We start from the raw sequence: 16,141 nt of genomic DNA, 5'->3' as shown, positions 1-16,141 counted from the left end.
ATGCCAGAGATTTTTTAAGGATATGGAAGGTTAATGGCAAATCCAACTGAAAATATGCAATTGTGCATTAAAAGCATTTCAGTCTTGTGTCTGCAAAATCCTTTGTTTTCTCATGCTTAATTCTGAAAGCTGTATCACCATGTTAATTTCTTTTTCTTTTAATTTATCTAAATGCAATCACATAAATATGAGTGGAAGTGCTGTACTATTGATCCATAGTGTTTTATAGGCTGCTTATCTTAAGTGTTATCAGTTGTGAGGATGTCTGTAATGTATTGAATAAAGCAGTATTTTATATGTAAAGTATTCACAGCTGCTGTAAGAGGGGAAAATATATTCTGTTCTTGAACTTCTAAGTCACACATGCAAATAATGGATAAAGAATTGAGCGTTTAGAAGTAATGGTGTAGTTATGCATGGGAGAAATTTATGATTTTACAGACTGGAGGCCTCATTATTCTGAGCTGCCTTCTTCACCCAGGGATCTTTTAGGAACTACTTGGAGTCAACCTAGTCCCAAAGGCCAGACAAAACTCTGTAGGAAGACAGCTGAGTAAACCTTGCCATGTTAGAGGTGAAAATCAGCTTCAGATTGCACACCTCTCCAGTCTACTTTCTCTTTTCAATTCTCGTGACTTACACAGAGCCGAGGCTGCAACTAATCTATGAGAATTCTTCTATCTACTGCAAAGAAATGATCCTGAAATTAAAACAAAGAAACAAACAAACAAACAAAACCACCATGCACAAACCTACAAGATGCTGCTGTTTTGCCTTTTAACTTGTCCTTGCTACTTGTGAAGTACATAAAAAGGCAGTCATCATCTACACTAAAGACTGAAATAGTCTCCACAAGAATAACTCTTCTAGTCCCTCCCCTTAGGGCTACTCCATTCCACACACAAAGGTAGTGGCAGAAACCAAAACCTTAATACTTAGGTGACAATTTCACCATCAAACTCTGTATTTTGGAGATCTTTTCCAGCTTGTCCAGAGTGGCTTTGCTTTATTGTATTGAATGAGCTATTCTGTGATCTTTTGTACAACCCGGAGACCAGGCTTTTTGTCGTTATCTAGGAAGATGAGATATTTTCATGCATTCAAAGCATTTAATTGCAACACTGTGTGTGTCCCTCTTTCTGCCCATTGCAGACAGCTGGTCAGAGTGGTCTGAATGGTCTGAGTGCGACATATCTGGCATGCAGCTCCGTGTTCGTCAGTGCATTCTTTTGTTTCCAGTGGGCAGCCAGTGCACAGGCAACACCACAGAGAGCCGAGCCTGTGCTTTTGACTCCAACTTTATACCAGGTGAGATCAGTGTTATTCTGGAAGGATTAATGAAATCTCTCAGCATTTCAAGAACAAAGCATAACACTGTCTCTACACAGAACTTTGTAGAAGAAAAGAATTTGCCTTTTATCATTGAAAGAACTTAGGTCTATAGTGTAGAACTTATGTTGCTGGACCTGGTGTCCTCATGAAAAGTTGCCATGTGGCACTGAGTGATGTTGAGCTGTCCTTAGTGCCACCGCCTAGGATTGCAGTTATTCGGTGTCTCAGCAATCTGCAGGTCTTTACATCCCATTTGTTAACAAAGTATAGGAATTAGTACAGATACCTCAAAAAAATGGTTTGGTTTCATTCTAAGGTATTCTTTAAACTTTGGGGGTTGTTAGAAAAATGTTTCTCTAGGTTTTATGATTTGTGTATGCAAGAGTGGGTGCTGGGGTAGTTAATCCAGAGATCATTTCACGAAGTCCCTTTAGGTAGCAACCACTTAGGAAGTTACATACTGCTTGCTGTGTCTCAGGTACTTAACTCCCCTGTGGCCACAGGCAGTCATGTCAGTTTTTATTCTATAGTATTTGTCAAAACTTACAAATGTACTCTTAAAAAATAAATTGATCACAGCAATCATTTAAATTCACACAACAGTATGAGTGTTCACATTTTTAGACATAAGGAAAAGCTTTTTCTCTCAGAGAGTGGTCAGGCACTGGAATGGCCTGTCCAGGGAGGTGGTAGAGTCGCCATTCCTGGCAGTGTCTGGATGAGGAGCTACAAGAGATGGTTTAGTAGCTTGTGATAGCAATGGTGACAGGAGAACTGTTGGACTAGATGATCTTGTAGGTCCTTTCCAACCTTAGTGATTCTGTGATTTACAGTCATCTTTTTATCTAAGTACATAATGAAGTCAGCAGTCTATTCACAGACAGAAATTTATGTTTTCATGTATCGTTTGTGATGTAATTTTGTTTGTTCAGTGCAGCAACCTTTTCTCTTTGACTACATAATATAGGGCAATGTTATAAAGAAGTAAACAAATGTAAACATGATTAATGGTTGTGCATAAATTTGAGGAATACATTCTTTAATTCACAAGTACAATTTTTTCTCTCAAAAACCAAAGTGAAAAATGACAGTGTGAAAGCAAAAACTCCCACATTGTATTTTCCCCCTTTTCTCATGGTCTTGGAGCAACTCCATTAATTTTCATTTTTGTGAATCTCTCACTTAATCCCATGTAAGCTCTACATATTGTTTTGGAAAATATGCATTTTAAGAGTGTGTGAAGTGAAGGATGTCGGATGAATAAGTAGCAGCCACCTCTTCTCAAACACTCTGTTGTTTTTTTTTCCATTCCCCTTCAAATTACCCATATCACAGCAGATGAAGTTATGGCCTTACACTCACCTTATGCATGCTTGCTTTCTTTCTTGGGACCTCACATCTCGCTTTCCCTCCTCAAGATCCTCATACTCAGAGTTCTTACTCTTCCAACTTCTTTTTCCTTTTCTAACTCTCCTCAGTCCTATCCCAGCTACTAGGCTGGCATGTCTACCCTCATGTTGTTTCCTCCTCATACTGCTTACCTTAACTCTGTTCTTCTACAAAACGTACTCATATAGAGTAATTCTTGCATAGTGCAAAAATGACTGCTGCTTGTTATTGTTGCTACTGTGTTTCCAGAGTTAATCCTTATCAACATTGCAGAGCCTTATGAACTTCTGGAATTTTTTTTCTGCTTTTTGCTTGGATTGTGAATCAATAGCCTGGACCAGACAGAGTATGTTACCAGCCTTTAGCTTGCGCTGAGAATACTGTTCTGTTAGGTCTATTAGTTTTGAAAATAATGTTGATATAACTGGTGTAGAAAGGTAAAAAATAAAATAAAATTGTGATCCACTTTAGTAGAAGCCTGCGGCATGTTAGGTATGTGGAAGTCATAACACTTTGTTTCACATCTCATAATGTGCTATAGTGTCTTTTGGCAGAGACCTCCAGCTGGAGAAGAGATTAATTTTAAAACCAGAACTATTAATATAGTATTTGCTTCTCTTCTCCTTAGCAGGCCTGCCTTAGCATTTCTAATCCTCTTTCCCCAGACTTCTTTCACTGTTGCCGTGCGCAATTATAATCCAAACCCCATACTTGCCCAGGTGCTAGCGAAACCCTCGCTAGGGCCAAAAGGACCACCGTGACTCATCAAGAAAGGTGGCAAAATGGCGTTTATTAGGAGTAATCAATACCTTATATACCTTACTACTTCGTCTACGCCCCCTAGGGCACGTTTGAAATGCGCGCGCCCAAAGTACATCACTAGATAGGGGACGGAAGAGGCTGGTTTACTATCACCGTCACATCCCGAAAAAGCCCCGCTACCGCCTATATGCTTGTACTACAAGGTTCAGCCTCGTTAGCATCTACAACATTTCACTGTTCTGAGTCTGAACAGATTCAAATTTTAAACTTGCTTTAACAGAACAAAATTGAGACACTCACTTTCCATGCATTCTTGAAGTTGTCATTACATCTGTCTCATTTATCAGTCCTTTCCATTATCAAATGCTTTTAATATTCACATAATATTGGAGTGGCCACACAGATTCAGAGCAGAAGTCCATCTTGCCCAGTTCTTGACTCCACCAGTAGCTATGATGTCTAGGAAAGAAGTGAAAAAGAACAAGAGTATATAATTCCCCTTCTGTCTCCTTGTAGTTTTCCACTCTTCAACTATCTTCATTTCAGGAGAGTTTTTAAACCCGACTGTTAAACCTGACTGTATGATTCCTTGAAATAATTTTCTCTCCAAAAAGTTAACTGGGTTTCATACATCTTCCTTGCATATTGTGGTGGTGAGGTGGAGAGCCCAATCTGTTATTCCTCAAGCAGAAGCCATTGCATTCCAGTGGCCATCATTGCCACCCTTCTCTCAACTGTTTCTTCTGCTACTAAAGGCATTCTGAGATAGAAAAAACAGAGTTGCATGCTGTGCTCATATTGTGGACAGCAAATGGATGTGTAGAGACCCATAATTCTAATTTCCTGTTTTACTCACTATGGCTTTCTTAGCTATATCTAGTATTTTGCTTGCCTTTTTGATTGCTTCTGAACATTAAGCTGATATTTCATGAAAGAATCTGAACTCACTCTTGGATGGTAATGCTCAGCTCACAGCTATCATTTTGCATGTGAAACTAGAATTGTTTTCCACTCTACAGTGATCTACATTCTGATTCATGTGTTTTATTGCTGCAGAAGTGGTAGCTTTTCTCCATTGTAGGATCTACTCTATTTTCTATCCTTTCCCTTACATCCCATAGCTTCTTTGTTTGTTAGGTAGTCTTTGACAAGGGATTTAAGATCATATCTTAAATCCACTTATGTTTCCTGCCTGACTCATTTCCACATGGTCACATGACAGAGAGTTTTGTAAGGCAGGAAGTCTTCCTTTTACCATATCCCCGGTCCTTGAAGTCAAAAGTGGGAAAACTTGGTTGCCAACACGTTTTTAATCAGTGTTTATTCAGAATGCTTCCAAAGACATAATGGTAAGGACATTGCATGGAATCACATTTGATTATTTTACGATTGAGACTCATGAAATTGGCAATAAAATTGTTGAAGATTTGCAAATTCCCTCTTTTCACATTAGTGCTAGATGTGACTTCTAGAAGTAATGAGCCTATGTGAACACAAGATAATGAAATCCTCATTAAATATACTATTCAGAAGTTCAACATTTTATCAACATAGCTTAACTCCACAAAGAATGTTTTAATCTACACTTCATATTTTCAATTCAAGTAATGTTCTGAATCAGGAATTAAAAATATGTCACTTCTTTTGCTTGATAAACTAAAGAATCTGAAGATGTCAGGGAACTTCTTTCGTAATTTCTCAACATCACAGTCAAAATCTTCCTTTCTTTGGATTTGGAGTGAATGTAGTAGAAGATGTTTTTTTAAATCCTTACTGTATCAGTCAAATTAATAGATCTCTGTTATTTTTTTTCTCCATGGAATAAGCAGTGTATTTGTTTTTCTAGAAATACCAGTGGCACGATCCAGAAGCATAGAAGAAAAACGATGTGGCGGTAAGCTTTTCAATTCTATCTGTATATTAGATGCTGAAATATTAACTCATTTTTCTATTTGTTCCACATGTTGTACTAGTTTTATTCCAACTTCTCAATGCCACATTCTCATTATTTACACTTGGTCCAGAAATAGAAGTGATAGGGACATAGTTACTTCAGGATTGCTCACTGAATACCCCGATGCCATTTCTGACCTTTGAGATGAGAGCATGTATTATTGGACTTCTTTTTTTACTTTTCTCCTGTTCCTTTATATCAGTCACCCTTCTTGTCCTAAAAAGAAGTTCCCATTATAAGGTAGTTTTCATTAGGTCAGAATTAGTAAAGTTGCTGCATCTTTTGCAGAACAGTAATTTCACATAATACATTCTCTTTCAGACTCCAAATGAACAGCAAAGAGCCAGCCTGCTAACCCCTTTAGTGGCTCAGACTGTCTGGGACTCATATTCAGCTTTGCTTCCAAAGACATAACTAAAGAGTAAAAAAAAAGCAAACAAAAAAAAAAAAAAAAAAAAAAAAACAGTTTCATCCCAAAAGTCCTGATGCTGGCAAAACAAATCTTGAAAGAGAAAACTAAATGGCTGAAAAAAAATAAAAAATAAAATCTAACAGTGAGAAGAAAAAGGAAAAAATGATCTTTTCTTTTTCATGCTGAGCTATCACGCTTAGTCTGTGTGTCAGGGTAGTAGTTGTGGCCAGTTTTACTATTCTTCCATGCATAGATAAGCCAATCTTTTAACCCAGTAAGGGACAACGAAAACATAAGGTTTGTGCAGAAGCACTCATGTGCATGGCAATGTGTTATGGGAGTCAGGGTAATGCAATTTGATTTTTTCTTAATTAGCAATGGAGCTCTGAAAACATTCAGCTAAATTCTAAAACAATGGGAAACTCTCACACAAGGGTAGAAGGATATTTCAGTAATAATTTACATATTGGGACAGTCAAAATAGTCACCTAAATATCAGATTATGTTCCTTTGTTCCCAGTAGGCAAGTAAGGATCCTACATTAGAGATCTGCCAAAAACAGGAGCCATGTGCTGGCCTACTTCTCTGTTTTATACTGAAAAAGATCTAATGCTTTTCAGACTAGTGCCAATATTTCAATTGAAAGTCAGTTTCATGTGCACAACCACAAACAAACTTACAGTGATGTTAAGATGAAGTTTCCAAATGATATTTCTTTTTTAATAAAATAACACATCTCCATTTGGAAATGACAGTGAAAAGTAGTGTAATTTATTTCCAGCTAATCTTACTTGTGCCACATCTGACCAAATATCTCTGCCCAATAACATTAGCAGGCACTTGTGTTTTAGATTTTCTTCTAAAGCTTCATGCAGCAATGAGCCTTCTCTGTGTTTTTATTTCTGTGTTGTAGGGAAGGAGGGTTTCCCATAGTGTGATCCCACAGTATCTTCAAAGGGCAGAGCGGGCAGGGAAGCCTGGGTGAACAGTACTGTATTCTGGCAGCACTCTCTGGCTGCTATGGTGAAAAAGCACACTGAGCTTTAAAGAGTTTCTTTTTCTACTCTGGGACATTCTCCCCTGAAGCACTACTGTTTTTCCCTCATTTCCCCCTTACACAGAGAAAAAGTTCTGAAGGCTGGAGAAGGGAGCAAATTGGCTGTATATCAAAGATGCAGAAACAGTGAGAACTTGCAACAGTCAAGACAGGGGATTTGAAAGGAGTATGCCACTGTCTGGGACAGACACGAAATGAGGGGTATATTGAAAACATTTTAAGGGAAGCAGGTCTGCGATCTAAAGATAACAAGATTTGATTTGTTCTGCCTCAAGTCACTGTATATAAGACAAAGAACCAGAAGAGCAGCAGAGTAAACCATATAGTTGTAGAATGGCCTGGGTTGAAAAGGACCACAATGATCATCTAGTTTCAGCCCTCATGCTATGTGCAGGGTCGCCAACCACCAGACCAGGCTGCCCAGAGCCACATCCAGCTTGACCTTGAATGCCTCCAGAAATGGGGCATCCACAACCTCCTTGGGTGTAATCGGGTTATCTAGATTTGCCCGTGATAGAGGCTGCTGCCCCTAGAAGGAGGGAAATGAACAAAAACAATGGCAGCAATCTAAGGAAAGAACTTATTTTACTAAATACGAATAATATTGGAATACAAGATGACACAATATGATACAATATAACTACAACTACTAAATCAAACAAGGCAGAGAAAAAGAAAGAGAGAAAAAGAGTCCCCGAGAACCAGGGGGCCTACTGCGATCTCTAGGCGACAGGCTGGAACGTTGCTGATAGAGGGAGACGGCAGGGATGGAGCGCTCCAAAGCGATAGACAAAGCGAAAAGAAGGATGTTCCAGCCTGGGAGCGAGATTATATATGTGTCCTCCTCCTCTGGTGATTCGTCTCTGGCCGCGTCGTCCCCTGGGATATGTAGTTTCCTCCAAGAGCTGAGTACTCGGGATGCTGCCATTCCACAGATCTGGAGCATGAACCTTCCACACTTCCGCATACCCTCTGTTACACTTCCGCATACCCTCTGTTACACTTCCGCATACCCTCTGTTACACTTCCACATACCCTCTGTTACACTTCCACATACCCTCTGTTACACTTTCTTATACCACCAAAACAGTTTACCACTATTTGTACCCTCAGTTAATGATTCATACCGCACATGATGTCATGATGTAGAATATTGACAGCACAAAACCATGACATTGGGCAACCTGTTCCAGTGCATCAACACCCTCTGTGTGAAAAACTTCTGCCTAATATCTAACCTAAACCTCTCCTGTCTCAGTTTAAAACCATTCCCTCTTGTCCTCTCGCTATCCACCCTCATAAACAGCCTCCTGTTTATGTACTCCCTTCAAGTATTGGAAAACTCAATGAGGTCTCCCTGGAGCCTTCTCTTCTGTAGGCTAAATTCCCTCAACCTTTCCTCACAGTAGAGGTGCTCCAGCCCTCTGATCATCTTAGTGGCTCTCCTCTGGACCCGCTCCAAGAGCTCCATGTCCTTCTTGTTCTGAGGCCCCAAAAGCTGGACACAGTACTCCAGATGGGGCCTCACAAGAGCTGAGTAGAGGGGGACAATCATTTCCCTCTCCCTGATGGCTATTCCTTTTTTAATGCAGCCCAGAACACAGTTGGCCTTCTGGACTGCAGGCATACACTGCTGGCTCATGTCCAGCTTCTCGTCTACCAGGAACCCCAAGTCCTTATCCAGACTGATAATGTTGTTCATTGGAAATAAGCCATGTGCATTATATATATAATTTTTATATAAAAATATATTATATATATAATACCTATATTATATATAGATATATAAATGTTTTGCCATATAGCACGCAGAAAGAAACTTAGCTGGATTTTTCAAGCATTTAAAAAAGCAATTCATTCTTCTGTTTGGCTTCTTACCTCGACTAAGCATCTTTCAGAAATCCCAGTCTTAACAGTTGCAGAGATTTATGGAAATGTATCATTCTCTTAATGATCCCTTCAGGGAAGTACAATGAATTTGTTACTGTAGTGATAAACCATTGCAAAGGAGATGTCTGTGGGAAACGCATGAAATTTCTCTTAGCATTATTTGAATCAAGTACTTTTCTATGTTCCTCCTCAAACTTAAGCTTTTATTGCTATTTCCTTAGCAATAAAATTGTTTTCTTCTGTCCATTATGCAGAGTTCAATATGTTTCACATGATCGCCGTGGGATTAAGTAGCTCAATACTTGGTTGCCTTCTCACTCTGCTTATTTACACTTATTGCCAACGATATCAACAACAGTCCCATGATGCAACTGTCATCCATCCAGTGTCACCAGCTCCTCTAAATACCAGCATCACCAATCATATAAACAAACTGGACAAATATGATTCTGTAGAAGCCATCAAGGTGAGAAGTGGGCTGGGAGCTCTCTATTGCACAACATATAGTCCCATACAACTGTTATTCAGTATCTGAAGAATTTTAATTGCTAGTTTTCTGCACTGGCATTTGCACTCAAATTGTGCTGATTGCTGATGTTTTCACTTTAAGTGTTGTAATTATGGATTCTTTCCTTTGTCTGTCCCTATTACATAGCCATCTAGATTTGTGTGTAGGCAGAATTTATACAGCAGCATCTTTTCCTGTAGGAAACCAGACCAGACCACTACTCAATGTTTTTTTTTTTGTTTTTTTTTTGGTTTTGTTTTTCCTCATTGTGTTCCACAGCTGCTTGCTTGCTGAAGTAAATACAGCTATTGACAATCATCATAATATATATTGAAAATAATCCTTTGGTGCCAATGATGTGGCGTCAAGGGTACTATTGATCTTCCTGCACTATGTCTTTATACAGGAGATGTGTCCAGTTAATGCATAGTGGGTCAGACTCTCAGCTAGTATTCATACCCCAAATATTTGATAAATGAGCAGTACAGATTTACATTAGATGAGAATCTAGCATAGTATCTATATCATATGACTTTGCTTCCTTTTTTAATGACCTTACAGAAAAACTCTGCTGTTTAGATCTACTGACTTAAGGAAGAATAAGCAATCTGAAAGTACTTAGCATGGTATCTTCAGATTATACAATTTATTAATGCAGCTGTGAAGCTTTTTTATACATGATTGTATTTCTTAAATCCTACCCAGAAAATCTAATTTTTATTTTCTGCATTTTTTTTTTTCTGATTTAAAGATATTTCAAGAAATTATCTTAAAAATTCAAGAGAAGTCCAGATGCTGTAATCAGTGAAATCAGTTTATGGGCACCTATCTTAAGGCTTTTTCAAATCCTCCTAAAGAACTCTCTGAATTGTTACTATACAAGCAAAATCTTGAAAAAATCTTGAGAAATCACTTAAAAAAAAAAAAAAAAAAAAGAGAGAGAGAGAGATGCACTACTAATACTTCCAGAAGTTTTATCCTCTGTATTGCCTTGAAAAATCAAGTAATTAACGTAGTAAAAAGAAAATAATTCTTATTCAGTAAAAGCATGATGAGTGAATAATTCTAATAATAACTTAACATTTATGATTAGAAATAATTATTTACCAAAAAAAAAAAAAAAAAAAGTTATAATATTAGGGGAAATGTGAGCAGGTATATGCAAATGCAAGTAGATACTTGTAAATGCATTTTTGACTGATTGACATTTCATGAATGTTTGCCATAAAAATTGTCTGAGTGAAGCAGCATGTAGGGGGGGTCCTTTCATTCTGTTCCTCCCATTGTCTTCTTTTCTTTCTTATTTTTCCCCAGGCGTTTAACAAAAACAACCTGATTCTGGAGGAGAGAAACAAATACTTCAATCCACATCTCACTGCAAAGACTTACTCTAATACCTATTTTACAGATTTCAATAATTATGATGAATACTAATGGGCTTGTGTATTTTCTGGCCTCCCGTAACTCCCCAGTCCCCAAGGCCTGTGCTACATGACTGCTTATGTGATTGAGGCTTCAGAGATGAAGTTCAGAGACATTTCAAGCACGATCCAAGCCGTCAATGTCCCATTGCTGCCAAATGCCCAGAACACCTGTTTGTGAACATGCTGTTTTCTCTGCGGAGTGAAAGGTTGGCCTTTGGTGTCAGGCACAGCTGTAGCCCCTTGGTGTTGTTGAACTGCTCATAAGAAACATGTTGCTTCGCTGTTTCATAAGCATTCAGTCAGATTTCTCTGACAAGGGACTAAACAATTCCTGTTAACCCTTAGAACTGCTCCCAGAGTACAAACTCAATTTTCTTTTTAGGCATTGTCTTTTATTTTCGTGGGGTTTGACAAGAGAGCTGTGCTTTTAGCCGCAGAGCCCTCCCTGCAGCCTCCTGAAGCTCACATCACCAGAGAGATCTTGCAGGGTGTTGAGAAGAACAACAAAAAGAAGCATGGTGGTTTAGCAATGCTCTATAGCAGCACTAGGCTCTGCCAGGGCTGCAGATCACTCAAGCTGCAGTTCAGCTGTTCAGAGGGAGGAGACTAAAGCTGTACTGACGTATATGATCTTGTAATGAAACTGGAAAGCTTCAGGGTAGGTGGTTTCCAAATGCAAGCCAAGCTTGGTCAGAGAAAGCCTTCACACTGTTTGGTTGAATTATGAGGGTGGTGGAAGGGCACGTCCTGCAGGGAGACCAAGACAGAAAGGCAAATGAAAAAGGCAAGTGGGAAGGCCTGCTCAACTGCTGAGGTTGTGGTGGCCTACAGTCAGGCCAGGTACGGGAAGATGCAACTGCATTGCCATTTGTGTGCTGTCTCAAGCACTGGTGGCACACTGGCATAATCTGTAGGGCTTCTTTCCTTTATTTGGCTTTTATTTTATATGCACGTCTTTGACAAAACAAAGCATCATCAGAAAATGCAGTTGTATTTGCAAAGCACTGTCTCATCTTACTGTTGTGTCTGGCCCACGCTAACCAGCCCCTAAAGGAACCTTCTTATGGTGTTCCAAGTGAGTATCTTGTTGAACTTCATTGATGTAAATATTTAAAATCCCATTTGAGTTTTAAATTATCAGTTTTATTTCCTCTTGTAATGGCAGGTGAAGAACACAAAGGATTTTTTATACCGTTTTTTCTTAGTTCTGTCTGTCTTCACTCACATTCATGACAATGTCATTTTTTGAGCTGAAATTCCAGATGTGGAACTTAAAAGGGCAGGGATTTGGGACAGATTTTCCAAAATTTTTAATAGGAAGACAGACAGCATTTGCTATTCTCAGAAGCCTGTGAAAAAAAAAGAAAAAAAAAAAAAAACAAAAACTTAACTTAAAAACAAATAGTAAGGACTAAAGAATTAACCTTTCTTGAGCATACCAGATGCAAATGTATCCTACCAGAATGCCAGGAATGTAGGCAGAGAGGAAGAGTGGAAATATTTCCATTCCTTATTCAGAGCCCTTGATCATTAGGTTATGCTACAATAGGCAAACAGAGAATGAAATGTGCAGATTAAAGTGATTAAAAATTATGTACAAAAAACCTACACAGAAAGTACCAAGAACATTGAGGCTGTGAGACTGCATTTACTTACGCACCACCTTGGTGGTCCAGCCACACCATGTGCATCGATGGCAATGAGCAACATTCTTGAATGGGGATAGGTCTGAATGTAGCACTGTGCTTCCTATCTCTCTTCTGCATAAAATGAGAAAATGCAAAGCAAGTGGTCTTTGAAAAGCTGTACTATAGAATGAATTCACATTTACCGTCTATGAAAATAATTAGGATGAGCTGCCTATTTTTTCCAGATGAATTATTTTCCCCATTCCTAAGATAAAGTTCTCCCACCCTTGCTCTAGTTTATCTTTAGAAGGGTTAATAACACCCATTTCCCATATTTTATTATTGTTTTATAGTACATTAGATTTAATTTTCTGGGAAGAAATTAACAGATTGCCTTTGAGTGAGAGGAAATTTTCTCTGCAAGAATATTCAGTGAAACAGGCAGATGGGGGAAAGGCTCTCCAAATCACAAGCATGTCCAGTATTGGAATCACTCTGTTCATGCAAAAAGATGATTTTTTACATTTCAATATATTTTAAAAGTAAAATCTATATTGCTGCTGCTGCCAAGAAGGAGCAGCACATTCACATACGCGCATGCACAACACTGTTCCTCTCTGCCCCTGTACTAAAAGCACATTAGTCTGGCTTATGGATTTTGTATTTAGACTATTAGTTATGAATCCAATATCTTAAAAATATTTGATGTATGTATTTTTATTTTAATCTTTTTTTTAATAAAATTTATCTGAAATAAGATTAAAAAATCTTTAGTAGATTAAGGCACACTTATCTTTACAGTGATTTGTCTTCCATTCCTTTCATGAATAGAGAAATATATTAGATGTGTTATATATACAATGATAATACTCTAGGTTAAGACTGCATGATTGTAGGTAGAAGTGCATTTAGCAGATGCTCAGTCTGCTCACACTTCCGTCTCCCAGAGGAGTGTTTCAGATCAGAGTGATTCAGATCTCTGACCAACTCCTATGCGATGTAACCTAAAAATCACACCAACTTGTCAGAAAAGTGTTCCTTTTAAACATATTTTTTTTTGGAATTTACATTCTTAAGTTACATTATTTTAAATCTCATGCAGAGGTATATTCAAAATTCTACCTAAAGCATTTTAAAGTCTGATTTTCACATTCCTTCAGGGTAAAAGCGGTGTTTAAATGAGAATTTTAAATCCTTTCAATGAGAATAATATGATTGCATGGTCTCCTCATCAATCTAGACTCTGAGAGAACAGGTTGTAAAGCCATTAGACTTTTGTGTCTTTGGTCATTTTAGAGGACCCCAGGGCTGCACCAACTCCATCAGTATTTTCACCTTCTGAGCTCTGCACAGTTGCCTACATAGTTTGCTACATCCTCCTCTACTATATAGAGCAAAGTGAGGTTTCTATTAAATTTCAATTTACTTTATTTAACATTTTTTTTTCGAAAATAGGCTATGTACTTTGGTGGAAAGCAGATTTCCACATGGAGGCTCTAACGTTGTTTTGCCAAAAATGGAACAAAGTGGATACTTGCATGCCAAACTTATTTAAGCTGACAGAGCTCTCAGACTTGCACAAGGGAAGAATCTGATTCTTATAGCATTGTTCTGTTCATGGAAAGGGAAAACCAACTCCTTTCCTGCTTACAGTGACCCATATCCTTTCGCATGGATAAAGTGACCTTCTCTGGATAAATAAATACCACCTCCAGTGTCAGTGATTAATATTACTAAGTCAGTTTTACACCAGTTGCACAACTTGTAAAATTTTGGTTTGAACACAAACATTTGAGTAGGGAGATCACAATCCTCTGAGTAAATCTGTAATATTCCTTTCTGTGTAGCACTACTAGATGAGGTGAGGAGGAAGCAGGACTGCTAGTCTGATCCTGCATAGTAAATACTGTCATTGGGTAATCCAAGTTAAAATTGTGCTGGAGTACATGTTTTGGATGTAGTTTAGTGTCTGGTGCGCAGAGCACATTCCTCAATTGCTTAGAAAGTGGACTCCTGTGCTTGCAGATTTGATTGGAGTCTGATGACCTTTATGGCCACTTAAAATTACTTCAGGTGGAAGCTTTTTTAGCCATTTGCAGTCACCTGCTGTTGGAGCAGTGTGGTTTGGCTAAAAGTAATCAGGAGATTTCTAACTGGAATTAGAGTTTTCTTAAGAGAGGTAGAGAGAATGAGGTTTAAATAGCTTTGATTTCCAGGCTATTAAGCAGTACTGATTAGAGTCTCAGATGGGTGTAGGACTCCGAGTTCAGTTACCTCTATCAGAGTCCCTCTATAACCTCTGGGAAAATACCATGCACCGTACAAATCAAGAGCCACCAAAAGTACTTGCGTTAAGTGAAGAAAGTTCTCAGAGCATCTGAAGATATGACTGTTCAAACCAGACAACAAAGTAAGAGGTCCCAGATGCAACAAAAACAGTAACGAGAATGAATGCTTCAAGATTTTTTCCTCATCATTGCAGAATAAATACATTCACTTCTTTCAGTGTGGGACCAGTTTTATTGAAATCAGCACTACATACGCACATTCCTAAAGTTAATCGCATGCATAGTGGCTCTGCTGTGTGAGATAATTCTGTAAAAAGTTTGGTCCAAGTTCATCCTGCTTTGCCTTGAGGCATGTGACCAATTTTTAGTTGTAGCTGCCACTGGCACCCTCTGCATCTCATCAGGGAAACTATCCTTAGACAAGCAAAGTCACAACCCAGAGGAGGCTTGTAGAGAGATACATTTATAATTTTGTCTGTGATTTAGATGCCTAACTGTAGATGGACAAAAGGTAAGCTCTGGAGCACAAGTACGATTTCACTTGTCACATAAGTGACTACACTGATCTCAGTGGTATGGATGTAACGAGTTACTAATTTTAATGTGTTTACAGGATTGAGCCCAAAATACACTGCTTCTGCACAAATCCATGCTCAGTACAAGACGGCCACAGTAGTAAAGAAACAGATTCATTTAAAATTGTTCACAAGCAAATCTGCGTCTTGATATCAGGGAATTGATATGTGTTCATTGTGTGGGGTATTTGAATTCATTCCTTTCTTTGCTAAATAAATAAATGATTAAAGAAGATACAGCTTGAGTTCATTTAAAAGCCATTCTTCCAAATAAAGGGTTTTGGGATCTGTGAATGTTTTCCCTTTCTTTCTGTTTTCTCTTTCTCCACAAAAATGAATCTTATGTGTAATCAAAATGGCCTTTAGGTAGACAGCTCTGTATGGTTGAATGAATGCTTTGCACTGTGTTTCCACGTGACAAGATTTTGGAACTGGATTGATATGCAGAGGGAAATGTGCTAAGCAGGGAATTTTGACAAATATTTCAACCCCGGCAGTAGCAAGAGTAGGTGGAAATGGAAACAGAAATGTGGAGGAATGTGACTGATGGCTTGGCAAATCCATCAGGAAACTTTCATGGAAACTTTGAGTCTTTTTTGGAACTGTCAAGGGCAGGGATGCTGAGACTATAACCCCTTGAACAGCCAAGCCAACTGGTTGCTCCAGCACAAAACAGCCTGGCTGGCACACATGCCTGATTGCAGCAGGGACCTTGTGCAAGGCTGTGATTGCTGATGCTCAGGAGAGGACTGAGCTGGAGCAGTTCTCAGCAACAGATTAACCAGGAGGGGATGCATTGCTTTAGCAAGCACTAAGCACAGCGGCACAGGTGGCATTTTGGCAATACATGTGTACTGGCAGGAGTCACAGAGAAGATCTGTAGAACAAAAGAGCTGGTCCTGAGCTCACAGGCATTGGACTG

General features: G+C 38.7%; 1 protein-coding gene across 1 annotated transcript in view; it reads left to right on the top strand.

The window, feature by feature from the left end:
- SEMA5A (semaphorin 5A) overlaps positions 1–12,114 on the top strand; it is a 306,555-nt gene extending 294,441 nt beyond the window's left edge. Inside the window, exons 20-23 of the mRNA XM_072327729.1 lie at positions 1,153–1,308; positions 5,330–5,377; positions 9,051–9,262; positions 10,619–12,114. Coding sequence (XP_072183830.1) covers positions 1,153–1,308; positions 5,330–5,377; positions 9,051–9,262; positions 10,619–10,738 — 536 coding nt within the window. The 3' untranslated portion in view covers positions 10,739–12,114. The remainder of the gene's footprint in view (positions 1–1,152; positions 1,309–5,329; positions 5,378–9,050; positions 9,263–10,618) is intronic.
- Positions 12,115–16,141: the final 4,027 nt, after the last annotated feature.

This window comes from Excalfactoria chinensis, chromosome 2 (assembly GCF_039878825.1).
Source record: "Excalfactoria chinensis isolate bCotChi1 chromosome 2, bCotChi1.hap2, whole genome shotgun sequence".
Lineage (NCBI taxonomy): Eukaryota > Metazoa > Chordata > Aves > Galliformes > Phasianidae > Excalfactoria > Excalfactoria chinensis.
Note: the sequence above shows the minus strand (reverse complement) of the source record. Positions and strands in the feature narration are given on the sequence as shown.